The 21,387-nt window shown below is 47.8% G+C and overlaps 2 protein-coding genes across 9 annotated transcripts in view; one reads left to right on the top strand and one right to left on the bottom strand.

Annotated features, from left to right (window-relative positions):
- Positions 1-361: 361 nt before the first annotated feature.
- Positions 362-10,635, bottom strand: ANXA4 (annexin A4). The gene is made up of 13 exons (XM_009509736.2): positions 10,461-10,635; positions 7,253-7,309; positions 6,388-6,463; positions 5,876-5,970; positions 5,486-5,599; positions 5,218-5,308; positions 4,646-4,725; positions 4,184-4,240; positions 3,630-3,723; positions 3,018-3,113; positions 2,516-2,574; positions 2,051-2,173; positions 362-1,785 (listed from the first exon to the last, which is right to left on the bottom strand). The coding sequence occupies exons 2-13, from the start codon at positions 7,253-7,255 to the stop codon at positions 1,726-1,728; spliced, it is 948 nt and encodes a 315-aa protein (XP_009508031.1). The 5' UTR covers positions 7,256-7,309; positions 10,461-10,635; the 3' UTR covers positions 362-1,725.
- An 8,401-nt stretch (positions 10,636-19,036) lies between these two features.
- Positions 19,037-21,387, top strand: part of AAK1 (AP2 associated kinase 1) — an 86,245-nt gene continuing 83,894 nt past the window's right edge. For 2 of the 8 annotated variants that reach the window (XM_064472776.1, XM_064472782.1), the window contains exons 1-2: positions 19,037-19,320; positions 19,449-19,775. In XM_064472776.1, the coding sequence (XP_064328846.1) occupies positions 19,613-19,775 (163 nt within the window). In that variant the 5' untranslated portion in view covers positions 19,037-19,320; positions 19,449-19,612. The remainder of the gene's footprint in view (positions 19,321-19,448; positions 19,776-21,387) is intronic. The other 6 variants (XM_064472777.1, XM_064472778.1, XM_064472779.1 and 3 more) reach the window with 4 other exon arrangements.

Below are 21,387 nucleotides of genomic sequence, written 5' to 3'. Positions count from 1 at the left end.
GCACAACGTGGACGTGGGGTTTTATAAACAGTTTCTCAAAGTGGTGCTGGAGGGGGATTTACAGCCTTGCCACGCCGTGGGCCCACAGGGATGAGGCAGTGGATTTGCCTCTTGCTGCCGAGCAGCTGCCTTTCCCCCGCGTAGCGGTATTCCTGGCGGCTGGACGGGGCCCTGGGCACCCCACGCAGAGGCTGAAGAGCTGAAAACATCGCCCTGCAGCCTCCCCCCGCTTGGCCGGTGTATGGTGGGCCATGCATTGCAGAAAAAAAAAAAAGCACCTGTGTGGCACATGGTTGTTGAATAAACAAGGGCACAGTTATTTCACATTACCTTTCCCGGAATACACAATCATGGCAGAAGGTACAGAAAGAAATTGTTTATTTGTAAAAAAGCAGCAACATACCACAAGGCATTTAAGCACTAAACCAAGCCTGAGTGCATCCGTTAGCCTGCTGCATTAGGTAAGACAATTTTTCCTTCACTGAGCAGAAGGCTTCAGTATAACTTGAACAAGCTCTGCCTCCTCTCCCACCAAAACTAAGGAATGGAGCTCCAGTTGCAGCACAGAGAGCAAGAAGGAAAATTACTTCATTTGAGGCCACAGAACTATCTCCTATTCAAGCCAACAGTAGCCTAATTTAGAACAAAATGAGTGACAGAATTGGGACCAGGCCATATCAGTACTTGTACCTTCAAATTCCGACCTTGGTGCGATGCCTCCAAAACAGGACTATATACCAACAGCTAAAAAAAAAAAATTAATTGCCAAGCCAAACAAGAACCACATATTTGTAGTGAAAACAATGCTCACTTAAGAGGCAGTTGTGTAGGGTCTGGGAGAAAAGTCTCTTGCAGAGGTTGGTGCAGAAGTCCAAGTCAGGCAGAGGCACAAAGACTGGACCCTCTAACAGTAGCGCTACAGAGGGCTCCAACCAGCAAGCACTGGTGAGGGTTGGTGAGTGACCCCAGTACCAGGCACCTGCTCTAAGGCGTCGGGTAGTGCTGACGAGATGCGGTTCTAGGGACAGGTCATTCCTTAAAAGGCACCGTTCTAATGACATCACTTTATCCAGAGGAAGGGTTTGTAATATAACCCTGGGTGATTTGTACTCCCACGAGTCAAGGAAGACACATGAAGAATACAGAACTGACCTGTAACCAGGGCAGCAAGAGGTTTTTCTGATGTCACCAGTGACATCTTCCCTGCCTACAGATCTATAGGCAACATATACCTAAAGTAAGCAAGGCTCTTAATGCTCCACACAAACAGAGGGCAAGTCAAAACACAAGCACATTTAGATCTCAAATGATTGATTTGTGTTTTAATTATCTTGCAAGAACTGAAGTAAGCCCGCATTCTGCGCTCTCCATCTACTGATGAGGTCTATTTTTCCCTCTGCAGCCTCTCACATTCAGCATCCAAGTTTGCTTCAGTTGATGAGGTTTGCTGGTGAATGCAACAGCAAAGGGACAGCTTGTCAGGAAGCAATTTAGCTTTTATATATTTGGCTGCAGCATTCTATTTAAGATGGGCCTTACTAGCCCAATTAGTAGACAAATGGGTGTTCCAAGCATAAAAGCGTATCAAAAGGCTCACCGAATGGCCATTATCTAACCAGAGTTAGATCCTCATAGCAATTAATAAGATATTTGGGAAAAATTAAAAAGAAAGAAATCCTTATAATCAAGTGCTTCCCATCACCCAGGCAGTACACCAGGCACCCTTTAATCCTCCCCACCACAGAGTCTGAGCAGAACCTTCCTATAGTCTCCTGAGCAGTCTCCCTAGAGAGAAAAGAAAAAGGGAACACAATTAGTTTTACAGCTCCACACAAGGCCAGATTCTTCCCAGCACATATTATTTGTTGTAGGGTTTGTGTCTTCTTTGACAATAAGACCTAAGAGGATTCAGGAACATTTTTGATACATAAAGGTCAGGTCTCCTTAATTCCAGCTCCTCTAAATTACCCAAGAGTTGTCGAGTGGGGACCTGTCTCCTCTAAGCTGCTTAGCAAATCCAGCTCTTGGTTTCTAACACCAAAAAGCTTACCTTAATGAAGGAGTAGAGTGACTTCCCATACATAGTCAGGAATTCCCTTCTGATATCCAGCATATCTATTTCAGAGCGAGACACCATCACTCGGATCAGCGTGTTGTCATCGGTTCCCAAGCCCTAAAGAAAGAAACCAACCACGTACAAAGCCTTTTGGATAAATCAGTGAGGACAGTCACAAAGGTTTTATCACTTGCTCTTCTGTGGGATCTGTTCCTAATCAGAGTGGTTTTGCATTAGTGGAGTGATCCACTAGCAGCTTGCTGCCGGGTGACAATATTGCTCTGAGTTCCCTGAGGGAAAATAGGTCCAAATAAAAGCTCAGACTTAAACACACACACCCCCCCATTAACGGCAGAGTTTTTCTTTACCTAATGATTGCTGCCGTGCTACTGACTCGAGCATGGAAAGGCAAGGGGAAATAAAAAATAGCAGTCTCACACCAATAGCTCTTCCCTTTACCTTCATGGATTTATACAATCTTTCAGCAAAATACGCAGGTTTGTTTCGCATGCACTTTACTGTAAGGGAGACAAAAGAGAATTAAGGTCAATAAAAACTGAAGGAGAAAGTCTTCCAAACCTTTACAGCACTTTCTCAGTGAGGGTGTTTGTTCTGTAAAGATGCAGTTCAAGGCCAACAAACAGCAAGTACAATGCAGACATCCATAGTCAGTGACCTGCTGTCAACTGCTGTCGCCATGCCCAGCGCACAGTAGTATTTTCTTTAAGGCTTTAATGCTTCCTGACAGCAAATGGGAGCTACCAAAGCATCACTTGGGACAGCAAACAATATCATAAAGCACAGAGCTTTCTCGCCTGATTGTATCTGCAAAGAGTAAAATGCTGTGGCTCGCAAACACTATCTGCCTCCCACAGCCATGTAAACAGCCAGCCAGGGCAAGATACATCATCTCTGATTATTTCATTACTTTGTAGACAAAGTTTAAAAGCAGGACACTCACCTACAGCTAACAAAGCATCTTCGAGGTCTCCTGACATCTCGGATTTAATGCTGTCTGTTATGTCCTTATTAGCAATCCCTCTGTACGCATCAAAAACTAGGAGGAAGAGTCAGCGATAAAAAGAGCGAGTGAGATGCTGCAGGGCATACAGTGTGTAAATCACCAAGGATCGCTTTGCAAGATCAAGCTCCTCATACTCTGTATGAGCCTTGTACCATTATTGTGGCATTGTAAGCTAAATCGGGGCTGTCCCACGGAAATAATTAATTGTAATTATCAACTGTCTTGCTAATTGGCCTACCACTGCTGCTAGCATATTCAAGAACTGCTAGTTAATGGTGGCAGTTTCAATGCTTAGCTCTGCCCCAATGGGAGTCACACTTCATTATCTCCAATTTACAGGCTGGAGCAAGTTGTACTGATGTTTTTCTCAAGTCCCTTTTTGTCTCAGGAGGGAATAAAACAGTTTTAAGGAATTGAATGTGATTGGGCTCTAGGACACCTGCTGCCTCAGGAAGAGTTTGCAGCCAGTTAATGAACAAGTACAAAGCTCCTACAAAAGTGTCATCCCCAAACAAGGGAAAAGATCCAGGACACTGCAGAGGGTCCTACCTCTTAGTAGGTGGCATCTGTTCCGTGTACAGAGGATGGTCATAAACTGTACCTCATCTGTTCCCCATTTCTTCTCCCCAGCTTCATACAGGCACTTGAAGACATTATGAATAGACAAAGTAAGGCTACTTGAGAGACCAGGTGTACATGACATGAGATTTTTACTTCCTTCGTGCTGGAGCACTGCTGGCTTGTCTAGAGCTCAGATATTTTCCAACAAACACTAACAAAGCACAGCAACTCTCAACGGAGTTGAGTGTTATCTTCCCTCCCAAATACCCAGCCTGTCTAGAGACCTTTCAGCACAGAGTTGCCAAGGAGGCTAGAACCATTGTCCCCATTTCACCAGCTGAGTCGGAACAGTGAAGAGGCTTCTCTAGGGGTCAAAACTGAGATTAGAGCCCAGGTCTCCACCTAGGGTGCTGCTGTCTAGCACACCTCCAGGCTTACTGTTCTACGTTGAAAAAAAATGAGGTCTAAAAAAAGCAAGGATCCACCATACATCACATGTACAAGAACAGACAATTTGTGCAAGAAAGCAAATTGCTACACACCTGAGCATCTTGCTGAGCAAGGGCATCATCCACATACATGCTCTCATCTCTGTTTCCCTGCAGAGATACAAGGACAAAAAGCTCATTTCACCAGAGCAGCTAATGGAAGCAAGTTCTGCAAATTCCCCATTCAAAACAAGTTAGTGGAGATGCATAAGGGGATCCTTAAAATTGAGTAGTAGCTTACAAATACAGCAAAATATGACTCAGCTGTGATTTGTACTTCCTTTTGTAATGAGCGGTAGCCTGCTTTAACTGGGATGCTTTAAAAGGAGCACGTGGCATTAACACATACCCGGAGTCAGAGTCCTCTCCCGGCAGAAGCTGGGTGTGAAATGCAGGTGAAATGAAATGCAAGATAAGTGAAATAAAAGCCAGCCTGAAACACCTCATCGCTGAAGTGAGAGGTACATCCATCAGCAAGAGGAGGATTCATCCCCGTTTCCCTTAGCCTGGGCTTACCGTTGCGAGGGACACAAGGACTCTTCGAAACATGGCAGATGTGTCAGAGACAAGGTCCTCCTCAAGGGTACAGCCATACTCTACCAAGAGCACACACACACACGACATTGTTAGTAACAGGCCCACCACCTGGACACTGTTTGTCCACAACATTTGCCAGCCAAAAGCTAGGTAAGAATGTAACTGTGCTCAGGGCTCTAAACGTCATCACAGCAGTTCAGCCATCGTATTTAGTGCTACAGGCCAAACTTAAGAGGCAGAGCCAGTATAAAACTGGCAGTAGATCTACACGCAGACAGACACCCAACTGACAGACATAACCACCCCATCCCATTTTATCTACGCTGATCCAATTTCTGGGTGAAATTGTGATCCTTGAGGCTGTTAGCAGCCCTGCTGTCGACACCTCTTTAACTGAGAGGTTCCCTCTGGACAAAGGGCAACGGTTGTATTGGCTGACTTGTCCCACTCAAAGGCTAACAGACCCCTCTCCTTCCTCTTCACATGTCCATGTGTACACACAAGTGACTTTTCAGGCAGTATGATAACGGCTTGCCGTTTGCACTACGTACGAAGTTTGTAGTTCTCATTAATGCGCCGAATCTCTGCGTTTGTGCGAGAAGCCAGAATTTCAATCAGGCAACCTTCATCTGTTCCTGCACCCTAGGGAATTGCAAAGGCAAGATCCAAGATTATAATGACAACTCTTTGGATGTGCAAAGAGGGGTTTTTTTAATTATATGTAAGCTAATAATAATAACTTTATGATAAATGTATAATTATGCCGTATCATAATAAATTGGCCAGAAATTAAGCAACATAAAAGGAAGATTTCTGAACCTTCATAGCCCTCCTCAGTTCATGCACGTCGTACATGGTGGTAGGAGTCATCATACCAAGGATCACCCTTTCAAAATTCCCACTCAGCTCAGACTTCAAGTCATCAATTAAATCCTACAAGACAGAGGGAAGAGAAAGGAGTTGGGAGAAAATACAGCCTTTGAGAACAGAAAGAACTCATTCACCGCTTTTCTTCATGCTCTAGCCCTCCTTGGATGAACAGTTGTTCTGAAGTGAACAAGGCAAAAATAAACCTGGTTAGGGAAAGCTTGTGCTCACCTTACTGTCGTGGAGACTAGGATGTTCATATTTCACCCAAGTGATATAACCCAAAAATTGTCTGCATCTCCCAGTTAAAGCCACAGTCACTAACCTCTGAAGACCACCTACCCTGCCAATAGTGCTTTTATAGGTGATCAGAACTTGCTGACGTTGGGAAACGTTTAGTTTGGTCAAGATTTCAATAATGGCATCTTCATCTGTGCCTGGAAGAAACCAATGGAAACCAGTCAGGCTGCTTGCAGAGGAACCAGAAGCATGCTCTGGTCTTGCCCAGAGCATGCCATTAGCCATCTTCTGTTCCTTATACAACCTGGTTCTCAACAGCACTGGGGGCTAGATCAAGGTACAGAAGTGCCTCAGCCCAGCCAGCGGCATGGCAGTACCGCGCCGCAGGACAGCCTAGAGCCTGACTAAGGATGCTTTTGTGGCCAAGACTTGGATTTCAATTGTATTCAAGTCTCAGCCTGGTCAAGTCACTTGATTCCTTTCAGTGCCCTCATAGGGCAGTGGGGCACTGCAAATGGTTAGACTTCCCCTCTAACAAACCACCAAAGAAAACATTCTCAATGCTTGGGGCAGGGAAAGGAGAGGGGTTTAACAATGAAGGAAAACCAACTTACCAAATCCCTTCATAGCCTTCCTCAGTGCATGTGCTTCTTGCTCAGCACTGAAACTGGAGACCCCCTTGATTGTTGCCTAAACCCACGGGAGAAGAGTTATGAAAGGCAGACTCAAAGTGATTTATACATGCAGTAGAGGTGGATTAAAAAAAATAATTCAAAAGATGCAAACAGTGACAGCAAGTAAAGTCCACCCACCAAACATGAGTGATTTTATACCAGGCTTCCATCCTGCCCTAAAGAGAATCAGTTTGTTCTAAAGGGACTTCCCAGCCACATGAGAAATAAGCCACAGGGACACAACTAGAAAGAGAAAATATCTTCATGTAGCTGCCCATGGAGTATCTGTAAAGTAACATCCCAGAAAGCTCAGTGTTTTGCTCAAAACAGCGATTCACAAACAGGTTCCTCCTGCCTCCTGTCCAGTGCCATTTCTGCGGGACCACAGTCTCTCACAAAGCTTGCTCTCTGTTCCCATGAAAATCATCAGCAAAACATTGCTTAACATTTGTGTAGGTTAGGCTTTCTGGAACAGCCACAGGGATAACTACTGTATAGATGGCTACCTTGTAGGTTGAACCTGGAAAGAATAATACGCCCAGGAAGTGTATCAGGAGAATTTAATGCTCTTTGAACTAATATCTGATAAGAATTTCCCTTAACTCCCAAAATGGAAAAGCCCATAAAAAGGGGTCATTCTCCTCTAGTATGAGGAAGCACACAAAGCAATAAACTCACTCCCTATAAAGGAACAGAGGGTGACGGTGTTTTTCCTGCTGTGTCCTTATCTGAGCTATGCTCGCCACATTTATCTGATCAGAGCAAATGCTTGGCACAGCATGGTACAGAAGACACGCACACTCACCATCGCTCTTGGATTTGGTCAATCTGTTACTGTCCAAGTCCCCTGGCAGTTAGACAACTGTAATTAAAAAAAAACAGAGGGAGTGTTACTTTTCTAGCAAATAATTAATAGACTATACCTACTCTTGCCAGTTAATGGGGCTGGTTAAGTAACCATCCAATTTCTCCGAGGACTAAAAGCAACACTTGAACAGCCCTGCTGAACGCCCATGGCAGCACCCCTGGGTTTCCAGTCATGCTTTGTACCGAATGAACAAAGGCTGGCTTGCAACAGCATAGGGACAGGGCGTTTGTCCTGTCTGAAAGAGGGATGAGGTCCACAAGCAGATGATTAGCACTAGTAATTTAAGAAATTTATTTTCTATTACTAGTGCGACAGCGTGGCTGAGGCTACAAGGAGAAGGAGACAATGCTGCTCTAGGAGCAAAGAAAATCGGCTTGATTCCCATGCCTTTCAAAACACATGGCTTTGACCTTGCCAGGTGAAAGCCTAAGGGTGAATTAGGGTGAGGGTGTCTGCACAGTCCTAACAGCCTTCACAGATCCTCCCTGGGAGGCAGAGACAGTATCAAGGTGTAGATGAGCACGCAAAGAACAACCTCACTTGAGGACTGGGGCAGGAGAATTATTTCCCCTTACTTAAAATCTGCCCATATTCAACATCTCTTCAGTTTGGTGCAAAATGCAATTCCTTGTAGGGCTGCAGTTTTCACTGACTGTTAAAGCCTTCAAAAAATCAAGCTTACTTGCCCTCTCCCCAGGGTTATTTTTTCCGCTTGTAATTTGGTTTTCGTGCCTAGGGCCTACACATGAACACACCCAGAGTATTTTCCCATATCCCTGGTCAGTTGACAGAACGTCAGGTACTAGGACAGGGTTCACTTCCCTGCAACTCGAGTTCAAGACAGCATGAGCTGAGGTTCTCTCCTTAAAGCCCTTAAGTAGAAACAGCGATGCCAGCGGCTGACAACATCTCTCCTTAATCCGACTCAGGGTGCTTAACGGCTGCTATCAATGAGCCCAGACGGTTGTGCAAGAACAGGAGCGTCTTTGCTCACGCTTCACATGACTCTTACAAATCCAGAATACTATTGGAGGGTGCTGTTCAGGCAAGTTCACTCTCAGGATGACGTTTGCCATAGATGTGATACGCGCAGGCACTCCTGAGTGCTCTCTGGGTCGAGTATATGTTATTACACCCTGTGCAATCAGGCAACATATGGAAAATTATTAGCATTGAGTTTGCTTTCTTTCATTTAATTATAGATTTCAGTGGTCAAATCATGACCTCGAAAAGGAGGTAAGAGGCAGAAAAATTCTGAGGGCAAGTGAGCTGGCAGAAAGAAACCAAAACATGAGGAAAAGACGTGTACTGGAGTCAGGGCGAATGTTCCTGCAATATCAAATTACAACAGAAATGTCACATTGAATATTGACTGTAAGATTCCGATTTCTTCATCCAGCTTAAACGTCACTGAGAATATAAAGGCTAGAGCACTGCCAAGGGCAGCGGTGCTAACCCTGCTGAGCAATCTGCAAATGCTGTTTTGTTCCCAGTATATTTCTGCGTGTGGTGCTCAAGAAATAAGCCACTGAAGTTACAGGTAGAAGCGCCCGTGTGTTCAGCCAGGTTCTCCAGCAATGGTCCCTGTCCCTGCCCCCGTAATCCTCTTGCTCCCTTTCACAGGTGAAGGTGTCTCCGTGAACAGCTTAGGCTGGGCATTAGATGAATAAAGCTCTCTTAGCCACCCCCTTTGCTAGCAGAGAAAGTTATTGCTCAGTCAGATTTGCCAGCACTCTGCAGCTTAACACAATTCCTGGCCTGTGGCTCATACAGGGAAAACCAGCTTCAGGATAGGAGCAATACTCAACTCTGTGTTTTGAAGAATTAAACTACACATGCAAAGAGTCAGCTAGCAAGTGCTAAGGTGCCCTGGCTAATTGCTGTCCTGTTGTTATTTGCTTCATCCCAGAATAAAGGCCTGAGCTTGCTGGTAGAGTAAACCTGGCTTAGAACAGGCTCCAAACACTGTGTCCAGATGACAGAGTACAGGTGTATGAGGCATCCCTCCCATTATTCAATTTTTTTCCATGGATGACCTTTTTCTGGCAGGCTTTATCAGCTACTCAGGCAGTTATAAGTCCACATCAATGTCGTCTAAAAGCTGAATCCAGAATAAACTTAATTTAGCAGAAAGCAGCTGAAACGATCGTGTGTGCTGGCCAATTCAAATGGAGGCTTGCGCTGAATCAACTTTTCCTGACTCTGCACAGAGCACACACAGCAAGCAAAGCTCCCAACAGCTTATCAGGATATAAACACAGGGTTTTTAACCCCAGATTGGAGCTCATAGAAATGTTGCCAGTCGGACACATAGGATCCAGAGTGGAAAACCACTGATTTGTGACCCATCCCCTAGCAAGGCAAACACTGGACTTGTTTGACTAGTTCTTTCTTTCAGCGCACGTTTACTCAAACACAGCCTGCACCCTGCTTTTCCATGGCTCTGCTGCTGCCAGCTGTTTCCAGGGCACTGGATATAGCCTGCTCCTGCCGCAGCTGGCTTTGTTTCAGGGAGGCAGAGCACCCTGGGGTAGGTCTGGGGCTCATAGCAGGGTGACTGACCCTGATCCCAGCCCCATGTGCAGCTCAGGAAAGTATCTCCCTTCTACTGGCCAGCCCCAAGCTAGCTGAAATATCTCAGCACCTCCCACACGATGACCTTTGCCTGGCCACTGCCTTCAGAAGGAATAAAAATATAATACTGAGTTAGCAGAGCCTCGTACTCATCACTTCAGGCTGTGCACCCACCCAAAGCCACCTCAAAAGCCCCCTGCCACACACTCCACACCCCAGCGTCTAGTGGGGAGGACACGCCAGCTTGGCCACGGGGCACGGCAGGAATAGGAAGCAAAACTTGTGCTCCTGGTGCCTGGGAAGAGTCACCCGTCTTCCTCCTTCCCACAGCCCACCTCCCCATCCTTCCTTAGCCCAGGCCGCACCCTCCAGGGCTGCCCGAATGCCGTGCCGTCGTGGCCCCAACGGGGCACCCGCCCAGCCAAGGGCAGTCCCGCTCCCGCACAGCCGCACTACCAGCCGCTGCGGTCTGGCAAGTGGGGACGGCGCTTGGCATCTTCCCAGGCACCTCCAGCCATGCAATCCCGTCCCCACGACAGAGGGGACCCCCCCTAGTTAGTTTGGCACTCACCTGCTGTCCCAAGCGGGTGCCTTGGCAGGGATGGGGAGAGCTTTGCGTGGTTTGCTCTGGATGGTAGAGTCCCCGCCCTGGAGTGGGGTGGGACTCCGCAGAGCAGCTTTCCTCAGACGCCTGACAGGAAGGCAATCCAGCCCTGCTCTCCTCCTCTGCCCTTCCGTAAACAGTTGGTTGTAATCCAGAGCAGGGAGAGATTCCCCAGGATACCTCACACGCATTTAGGAGACGCACACTGGGGGTTACACAGAGGCCCTTGCAGGTAAAGGTGCCTGGCAGGCTCAGATGGCTTCTGCACTCCCCAGCACTGCCTGTAAAATTATCTGGGAACAGGGGGTCTCTTTGACTGCAGCCCCAGCACACAGCCAGCATCTGATGCCTCGCTTCATGCTGTCGTGTAAAAGGGCATACCCAAGGGGGGAGCGAGGGGGACGACAGCATGGAGCGCACAGGCTGCAACAGCTTGAGCAAGAAGTCCTGTTCCCCGCCCCCCCATGTTGTTTGTGGGGATTTCTTACCTGTATTGTGTCTCCTTTGCTCCCACAGCACCTCTCCAGGTCTTCAGCATCGTTCCCCCTTGCCCAAGAACTTTGCGTCACAAAGAGCCATGATTTCTGGAAGAATTATTATTTTCATAAAGGTGATTATTTTTGCCCTGATAAATGGTACCGCCCTCAAGTCAAAACACAGCAAGCAAAGGGACTTCAGTTTTACCCCAGTGTGACACTGCCAGGGTCAGCCTTGGACAAGATCATGAGGCTGACAGAGGGAAATCAACCTTGCAGTAATACGTATCTTGTCTTTACTGTGTTTATCCTCAGGGACTTTGGCCTCCTCTGATGCCAAAAGTACCGTTATTATAATGGGTAAATCAATCCTCTCAGGTTCTTTTTTCCAGCTCGGATGACAGTTGCATCTCCTCCCTGTGTCTCTTTGCACATGGTCTTTTGCTGGAAGAGACCTAAATTTAGCAGCTCAGATGAATGCAGGCTGTGCTCCAGTGAGCATGTCTGTGCAGCTGGCTTATTATAGCTCCCACTGCAGCTCAGTCTCCCATAAACAACCCCGCAGAGGCCAGCCGGCCAGCATCTACTCACTCCCTGCTGACGTGGGGGGACATTGAACAGAGGATAACAGAAAAACAGGGTTCGAGCCACAAGCACTCTCTATTTTCCATTGCAACGTCTCTTTCCTTGCAAAATCTGGCACTTCACCCCAAGCAGCATTCAGTGTGGACTAGTCCATATTATCAACAGTCGCTAAGGAGAAACTCTTCTCTTTCCTACATCTGTTAAAGTTTCCATTCTCGCCGCGTCCTCTCACATCAGCCGTCTCCTGCTCTGGGCCCATACCCGCTCATTTTAATCCAGCAGCAGAACTGCTGTGTTCCTCCATCTTGTGGTGCACAGCTTTGCTGTCCTCACATCAAAAGAGGGACAGCAATGGGCGAGCCCACAGTTCCTATCGGTGCAGTAAGTGACAAAGAACATCGCTTTTCATTGCTATGTCCCGTTTGTCCCATCAATTATTTTACATCCCGCTTTATTATCATAACGCTCTCCAAATAGCCAGACCTCACTCAGCTGCATATCTGCTCTGTATTCCCACTCCATCCTGCTGTTCTCCTATCTCTGCAAAAGGCATAATAAAAATTAAAGGTCACAGAAAGACATGGCAGTATGCATTACGTAAATAAATTGAGCGCAAGCAGCTAGGCTGTTAAGCAGGAGGTATTTCCATGAGGTCCCACAACACCAACAGAGCTGAACCTCTGGGAAAACGGCAGCATTTGTGGTTTTGCCCTAAGGACCTGGCCTTTTAAATTTGCACCTCAAAGAGTAGAAGAGCCTGGTGCTGGAAGGAGAGGTTTTCAGTGTGTCACTTGATTAACAGGTACCTGCCTTTAGCTTTAGAGAAACAGCCTCACCTCATTCACTGAGGCCCAAATCCCAGCACTAACCAAGTCATTAGCCCACAGATAGACGTGGGGGCCAGAATTTGGGGCTGTGGGGATTAGGCAGGTGTTTTCAGGAAGTTCATAAGGGAATGCCCATTTTTATACCTGAGTACCAGCACTTTGCATCCAGCAGCCCCTGAAAATGGGGTTGTTCAGCTGTTGCACAAGCGCTGTCAGAGCTGTGTTGCAATGCTGTAGCTCAGTTAGACTGTCTCCATAGCAGCAGGTAGCTGAGGTTAGGGTGGAGGCTGAAAACCAGTGCTTCCTTTCCTAAAGCACTAATTTTCATGTGCTTGTAAGAGGGGAAAGAATTCTCACATTCTGCGTATTAATATCAGGTTAATCACAAAGTTAGCTGCAGATATTGGGGCTTGTTGCAGAGATGTGGGGGCATTTTTGACGCTTAGAGCAAGAATGTCTCTTTACCGCCAGTTCAGCACTGTATAAGATGAAATGTCCATTTCCACAAAGCAGGCGTAGCCCCAGTATAGAAATGGCGGTGTTTTAGGGAAGACCCCAGGATAGGCAGCCCAAAGCTTTTGTTCTATTATTTGAATGAAGCCCTTTTAACACAGAGAGGGGAAGAAAGATGAAAAACACTCCCAGAAATAGGTAAGCAGTGTTTATTTGAGGTGGGAAGACTGAAATATTCCAATTCATGTAAGAAATTGAAGTGTTCTTAGCTCTTCATTACTCACTATAACCATTAGAAACACTGTTTTGAGACAGTCAGTATTGCCAGGGGGACGCGCAGCACTCCACCTCTTCGCAGTTCAGGCAGGACTTGACAAAGCCCTGGGCAAGGCGTACCAGTACTGCTGTGCAAGTCAAGGGCTCCCTGGGTAGACCTGTGTGGATTACATTAACCTATCTGTCACATAAGACCAAGAAGGAACAGGGGAGCAGAACTGATTTGAGAAAATGCCTCTAACCTGAAGTGCATTTAAACCAAGAGACCACTCAGACATGGTGGTCTACATGCCTTCGAAAATAAGCTATAAGGGGAGACAGCAGTGAGCAGCTGTTTGAAAAAGCCAGGAGTAAAACTCCCCTTTTCAAGCATGTTTCAATTATAAGATTATTTTTTTTTGAGCTGGGGATGCTTGCATGTTCCGCAGGCACACCAGAGGAGATCCTGGATGCTATTACCATTTATAACAGTGACAGCTATAACAGCGTCTTGGGTGCTACCGCACTCAGTGCTTTCCACGCTGCTGTCCTACAGCATATGCTGCGTTGACACTGTCTCAGAAATGCCCACACACTCTGCCTTTCTCCTATAGAGAAACTTAAGGCTGCATTTGGCCATAAGCCCAGTCTACCGTTTTCTTTTATTGACTAAAGCTATAAACAGCACTTTGACAGCTTCATCGGCTGCCTGTGTTCATGAATGCCATCCAAGGAGGGACTGGAGTCAGCAAGCACCTCTATAGCAGGGATGTGAAGATGGTTAGGCACTTGTGGGCTGCCCCTTTTTCCTTCAGAAGAGCCCCTTGCAGTCACACAAGTTGTCACTTGCTCACGATCCTAGTTGCTTGTGCTGTCTCACCTTCGACTGTTCAAACTGAACTGGGGAAACCAGGCCTGCTTCAACATCCCCAGCAGAGCTTAAGGCACAAGCTGTGGCAGAAGACACACAGGAGTCTTCACATGATCTAGCGTTGCCTGGCCTTGATAAACCACCCCCTTGACTTGCTGGGAAGACGTCCCTCCTGTGGCTGCAGTGCAGTCAGAATTACACTGCTTGTCCAGGTATAGCCTATTTACATTAAGAGATAGGCTAGACCATTGCATTTACGTTACCAAATGCAACTTTGCCTCAAACAAACCCCCATGAATCAAGACTAATTGATATATTTTAAGCCTCAGGCCTTAGGGCATTTGTCAGCTCCATGGAGAGACATTCAGTCAGGCAAACTCCTAATGCCCCTGCGGAAGCTCTATGTTATTTGTGGTACAATCTAAACCCTCTTTCCCCAAAGCCACAGGCTATGAACTGCTACACCATTGCTTCCAGCAGCCTTAAATGCATTATCAAACCTAAATTTTATTTAATGGGCTTAATGAATGTTTACTTCAATTAGCATACATATAGTTCTGAAAAGGAAATGAGTACCTTTTTTTTTAATCTTTTTAATTAATATCTGCCTCTATGTAGCTTTATTTTACTTAGCTGCTCCGTAATTTGGCTGTAACTCAGCTATAGGGAATAGAAACAGAGCCATGACTGCTCAGCTAAGGGGGACTTCTAAGGCACACGTGTATTCATTCCTCCACAGCAAGGTGAGAGAAACTCACTGGCAGAGGTAGTGCTTGGAGCAGGGACACAGCATTGAGCATGAAGATGTATCTAGTGCTAAAAAGCAACAAGAGCCAGGGCCTCATCAAATCCACAAAAAAAAAAAAACCAAGCTAGGAGCAAAGGATGCCAACAGCACCATGGGTAAGCATGCAGACAAGACCCAGTCCTGCCATGCCTAAAGGTAGTCAGGGGCAGTAACCAGCTTCACCAACCACCCAGCAATCACGAGGCAAAGCAAGGAAGCAAGTCTACAGCCTACCTAAGAAACCAGGTTAGAAATGCTAACTAACAACACTACTTACAACACAAGCCCAGAGCTCCCCCAGCAAAGTCAAAAGGCAGAACCACAGCCAGGACCACTCTGCAACCACCTCAAAAAAGGAGTGAGTTTCTTTGGCCTGGGCTTGAGTGGAGGTCATGTCAATAAGCAACTGGGCTGGTAGAGGCCCAGGTGTGACTACTTGGGGGAATGAAAGCCTGAGGGTACATTCAGGACCCTGACACTTGAAACATAGCTGATAAAGCCCTTGTCAGTGAGAACCCAGTCTGCAAGTTTCTCTTAACTATCCCTGCTTTAAACAATAGCAGGTATTTGTAGTGCGAAGTCATGCTCCTTGAGAAACATGGCTCTTTTTGCCTTGGTGGTCAGTCCTATTGACTATGCAGTTTCCATCCAGGCTACGCATAGTAGTGCATCAAACATGCATGAGCCTACAGATCTGAATCCGCTCAGTTATTTCCATGTGTGCCTACTATATATAATAGGCCATAAGTACCATTGATGGAGGATCTAGATTTTTAGCTGTAGGAAGGGTAGTTATTGTTAGAACAAAAGCAGCTAAGAGGTAGAAACTTCTCATTTTTAAACAGGTAAAATATTCATATTAGTTTTGGAGTCTTTCTTTTGTTCCTTTGCAGAGCTCTGAACCTAGCCTCATTACTAGCTATATGGCAGTATGCTTGAGAGTTAACTTTTACTTGGGGTGGTAAACAAAAGTGATGACTTTTCTGGTCATACTAGTAGTGTTTGTGGGCTACTGCTATGCACCTAAAAGAAATCCTTGGATTCTAGAAAGCATGAGCAAAAAAAGAGATGGATGGATGCCTGCCCTAATACTCTTTAGCTGGTGAGAATTGTAACAGAAGTTTTTGCAGTAAATGTGTACGGTTAAGGGAACATATCAAGATAAAAATAACTGGATGAGAAGGCTTAATTATTACGCGCTGAGTGCTGGAAGATAAGATCATTACTTTGTTGCCCCTGGGCAGTTACGTATAACCAAGCATGGAAACCTGTGCAGGCTCTTTTCTACCTTGTTGCTGCCTCTCGAAATTCCCAGAAGAGGTCAGTGTGCCCTCGCTTTTAGGTTACTCGCAGGAAACTTTTCCAAATGTCTGTTTTTATTTAGAAAACGCTGAGCTGTCTGGAAAGTTTGATCAAGAGGGATGCAGCTGTATTAATGAGCTTCTTCCTGGGGATTTGAATGCATTTTCTTAACAGTATAGGGGAACCAGGGATCAGGGAGACAATATGCAGGCAAACAGCTCTGCTGACCGCATCATCAGGACTCGAATATTTTAAACCTAGCATCACGGGATTTTAACAGCTAAAATTTGGTGTTTAGGATGGACAGTATTAGTCAGACTGAGGTTTCTCTCTGCAGTGGGACAAATCTATGAGCACCCTGGAGTTGCTCCAGGCTAACACAGGAGAAGTACTAGACCATGTCTCTGCTGGCAATAACTTATTAGCTTTTTCACTGAGAGCTTTCATGCTCAGTTCTCTCTGATCCTTATGAAGGTCACTGGGATTGCAGCAGTGCAGCCAAGCCTCGTGCCTTCTGGAATGAAGAATATCATCAGTGCCTGCAACTGAGATTGGCTTCTGCTGTGCTTTTGCTCCCCAAAATGGTCGCCTACAGTTTGTGTGCCTGTGGTCAGACCATCAGGGCCCTATAGTTGTACGTGGGTCTGACACTCATCTGCATTATACCTCAGCACTCCCGGGTACGTTCAAACAGAGTACTTGTCAGTGCCGAGTTAGGATGTTCAGCAGTGCATCTGCAAGCTCTCTGCACGGCAGTAGGCTTTATCTTCTTTAGTTGGAAATGAGTCATTTCCCTGTACTGTACAGAGATGCCCAATTTCCTTGGAAATTGTTCAGTTCTGCAGAGTCCTCAGAAATCACTGATTATTGGACTGTCTTTTTGCACTGGGTGTTTTACCTCAGTCTTAATAGATGCCTGGGGATGTTTCACAGGTTAGAGTAATTAAAAAAAAAAAATTGATAGAAGCAACTGAGACTTTATCCAGTTCACATTTAATCTGAAGGGCAAGTGAACCTTTGGTATTGACCACTGGCAAATTATCATATAGCCCCAAACCACAGCTGAGCAAGGTGTAATGAAGATTAAAGCCCGTTAAATGAAAAAGGACGGCTTTCACACTCGTGGTAGCTGACTGGCTGAAATGATTGCAGTTCCAGCTATGGGGACTTAGGGTGTCTTGTACACGACACTTGGAAATGAGGTGCAGATAGGAGCCACTCTGCAGCACCCTTCAAACTATGGGTGAATGATGGTGGTCAAGGAGAACTTTGAGGTCTGCAGGGTGGGCTTGTAGGCCCTTACCTACAAGAGCTGCTGAGAACAAGGATGATGGAAGAGGTGTAGTGTTAGCTATAATGAAGAGGCACAGTGGCTCAGCAGAAAAGCAACTGTATGGTGATGTGATTTTAGGTCTGTGTACCCAACATGCTAAATATTATCACCAGCAATTTTACTTGCCTTTCCTGAGAGCCATATGCACCTTAAAAGTCTCCAAACACTGGGGGGAAAACAATTAGGTCTGTTTACAACATGCTGATCCAGTCTTGTTGTCATTGCTGGAAGCCCATACCCAAAAGCCAGCCCATTCAAGCAAGGTAGTGATGCAGGAAAAAGGGCTGTGCAAAGGGTAAACATTTTTGCCATCCCACAGTAACCAGAGTCTGCCTAGCCTATCCGTTTGGGACAGGAGCTTGTCAGCAGGATGGCTGTAGTTATTACCATAATACAGGAAATAATAGTCATCAGGAAAACGCAAGCGTGCTCTGGTTTCCTCTTCTGCCCTAGTCAGAGGGGAGGAAGGAGAGCAGTGCTGTCATGGAGGCGTTCCTCTGGCAGCCACGCGCTCCTCAGCGTTTTGTATTCTGGGTGGCAGGCTGGGAAAACCAATTTTTTGCCATTTTACTGTTTCTTTCTGCTGTTTGAAATCCCAGCTCTGGCCTTCCCTGTTAATGCATGTGGAAAGGAGATGAGCCAGCTGCTATGGATGCCGTAGGCTGGAAAAATTTCCTGATTTCTGAAAATAAAGGCTGTAAAGAACCCAAGTACATTTAAAGGAAATTTCATGAGATTTGAGCTAAACTAAACTAAGCCCGAGGGCTGTGGGCTCTTTGAACAAGCTGCATTGCTGCTTATGAGCATCTCGCCACAAGCTGCCAGAGCTACTGGGGTGAGGAGGAGAAAGATGTAATTTAATACCAAACCTAAGGTGCAGGCTTTACAAAACCAACTGCTAGGTTTAAAGCACTCAACAAGTTTTGAGGGCTGGCAATATCTCTAGTTTATTTTTAGTTTTAGTTGAGGCTCTTGAACCAAGCGCTAGCAGGGCCTGTGTGAAGACAAGCTTTGTACTTCAGGCCAAGCCCAAGATGTCACAGCTGGGGACTTTTATTATTATGACCCAAAAATGTCAAGTTTAAGCGCACTATTTTGAAAATAAATGTAAAGGTGCCAGCGCGGGCCGCGCCTTCTCGCTGACAGGATTTCTGCGCCCATCCTTCTCGGATAAGAGATGACATGGGCCACCGGGAACCTTCCCTCTCCCTCTACCCGCCGGGGACCCCGTCCCCGCCGGTCGGACTGAGAGGACGCCTCCGCACCGCGGTCTGTCCCCACAGCCCCCTCACGGCCCCGCCAAAACGTCGCCCCCCACCCTCGCCCCCTCCTCTCCCCCACGCCGCCGCCTGTCCGGGCGGAGCCGCGCTGCATGCCGGGAGTTGTAGTCCCCGCCGCGGCGGTGCGGCCCCCCCCACCCCCACTGCCGTTTGGCGAATGGGAACTACCGCTCCCAGGGTGCCGCGCGGCGGGGCCGGCTGCCGCCCTTCCCCCTGCCCCCCCCCCCGCGCCCTCCCCCCCCCCCCGCTCCGCAAACGGGGCGTTCGCCCCTCCGCCGCGCTGCGGGGCGGGGAGTGACGGCCGCGCTCCGGGGTGGCTCCGCCAGCGGGGGAGGGCGGGGGGACGTCCTGGGGCGGCGGGGCCGGGCCGAGCCCTCCGGGCTGGCGGGGGCGGTGCTCCCGCCGGCAGCCGGGACTTCCTGTGACAGCCCATTTCCTGGTCGGATGGGGCCGGCGGGGGGCGGCGGCGGCGGCGGGGTCGATCCCTGACGGGCTCGGTGGACCGCCGGGAGCTCCGCTAGGCAGCGATGCGGGCTCCGGGCCCTGCCGGCAGGCGCCCCCCGCCGTGACCCGCCGCGGGCTAAGCCGGTGGGGCTGCGGCAGGCCGGCCCTGGGCGCCGCTGCGGGGTGCATGGAGGCACCCCCCGTCCGCAGAGAGGTACCGGGTGGGGGGCCCTGTCAGGGGCCCTGTCAGTCAGGGCTGCCCTGAGGGGGCTGCGGTGGCCCGGGCCGCGCCGCGGGGATAACCGCCTTTCCCCTCCCGTTATCCCCCCTGTGGTTTTGCAGGTGTGAATCCCGCGGAGGACAGCGCGCCTGCTCCGCTTGGCCCCGCAAGGCGAGCGGCCCCGGGTCCCCCTCGCCGGCCTCGGCCGGGCTGCGGGAGGAACGAGGAGGGGGTTTGGGACCTTAAAAATCGCCCCCATAACCAGGCAGCTGCTGCCTCCTGAGAAATGAAGAAGTTTTTTGACTCGCGTCGGGAGCAGGGTGGCTCTGGCCCGGGATCGGGCACCAGCGGCGGCGGCGGCGGCAGCGGCGGCCCGGGCAGCGGGTACATCGGCAGGGTGTTCAGCATCGGCCGCTACCAGGTGACGGTGGACGAGGTGCTGGCCGAAGGTAAGACCCCAGTGCCTTTTGCAGAGCGCTCTGCCTTTGCTTCTTTTCCATCCTCCTTTCTCTCGCAAAGGTGGAAAGGGAGGCTTTGGCCTTTGCTGTGCATTCCGCCTCCCCCTCTATCCCTAGCTCCCCTAATATTTCATTGTCCTTGACAGACTTGCAATCCAGTGGCATCTGCAAGCTGACAATTCTGATCTTCCCATGTATAAACTCAGTGTGGGTTTCCTGGATTTGGTTTGGGGTTTTTTTTTTTTAAATGCTTTAGAAATTGAGGGAATTGTAGAAGTTAATTGTTTCCCATCTTCCCTAAACTGGGAGTTAAAAGAAACAGAAGCCAAACCCAAAATTGTTACATGTTTTGGTGGAGATCAAGGTGCTGTAAATAACGCAAGCGGTGGTCTTCACTCTAACTTTCTTCAGCCAGTTGTGTCCTTTGCTACATTAAGCAGAGAGGAATAAAACACTGGAGTGAATCCCTTGTAGATACATCATGCACACAGGTAGGCTGAGTAAAGCTAGCTCTGGGTGATGGGATTTCTATTTGTGTGGCTAGTGATCAAGCTAGTGATCTGGGATGAGGGATCTCTGTGTGGGGTTTCCTCAGGGGAAGTGGTAATCCCAACTGCCTTTTTTTGTGAAAATAATTAAAGAACTAAAAATTAACAGTATGGATTATAAAACTCTTTACATGTACAGCCCTTGCAGCACAGCAAGCTGCTGGTGGTATGTTTTTAATTGCAACCAGCACTGCTGCTTTAACTATCATTTTACATTTCATTTGTTTGGGCTACGAGGAACCTTATGAATGGCTCTGAGTGGTAACCTTAGCCTCGACCTTCAGAGAGGTGTTGGCCTCCTTAGACCTGTTCCTGGTCCGTCTCCTGCGCAACATCCTTTGTGATTTCAGGCAAAACACTGTTTTGTTTTGATCTTGTAATTGCGAAGGAGAGGGTAGTTGCTGTGTGAGAGCTGAGTGGGAGGACCTGTGTTGGCTTCTGCAGAAAGAACCCTAAAATGGAAAAGGGACTCTGTGTACGCTGTGTGTGTTCAGGTTTGTAAAAAGTCACCCCAGTGTACAAGAAAATAGATCTGTAACAATCTTTCAGACATGGGTTCTGATATGCTCTGCTGCATGCTGAGCTGGGAGGAGCACTGAAAACAGTCCTTCAAGTAGTAACTATTATAGAGATTTTTTTTCTTCTTCTCCTGACTTAAAATTTGCAATATAGGTTTGCCGTGGCTGATATTTCCAAGCCCTTTTCAGACCTAGGAGCTTAGAAACTACAAGAGCTAAACCTGAGAAGCTGTCGTAGTGTTTTTTAATGCAAGCTGGCCTCATCTTGGTAACGTGGGAAAACAGAGGCTTTTTTTGCTGATGAATAATCTGTTGGCAGGTTCTGCCCCAGTGCTGACAGCACCAGGAAGTGAGCCTCTGTGTCACTGGGCTCTCTCCTGCTCAGCAGCCCTAAGCTACAGCCACCAAGGGTGCGAGGTGGTAGCACAGATTGCATGGGAGAAGTGCCTCCCCTTTGTACCTCGCTGTCCTGAAGGAACTGCTGCTTGTGAGGGCTTTTCCCTGTGACTCCTGGTTTCTTGGCTGGCCTCTGGGATG

This window comes from Phalacrocorax carbo, chromosome 24 (genome assembly GCF_963921805.1).
Source record: "Phalacrocorax carbo chromosome 24, bPhaCar2.1, whole genome shotgun sequence".
NCBI classification, from domain to species: Eukaryota; Metazoa; Chordata; class Aves; order Suliformes; family Phalacrocoracidae; genus Phalacrocorax; species Phalacrocorax carbo.
This window is presented reverse-complemented; position numbering and strand designations above follow the sequence as displayed.

Coding starts and splice junctions, on each gene's coding strand:
- ANXA4 (XM_009509736.2), bottom strand. Junction 3,114..3,629: donor CAGATGCCACCTACTAAGAG/GTAGGACCCTCT, acceptor TCTTCCTCCTAG/TTTTTGATGCGTACAGAGGG. Junction 1,786..2,050: donor CACTCTACTCCTTCATTAAG/GTAAGCTTTTTG, acceptor TTTTCTCTCTAG/GGAGACTGCTCAGGAGACTA.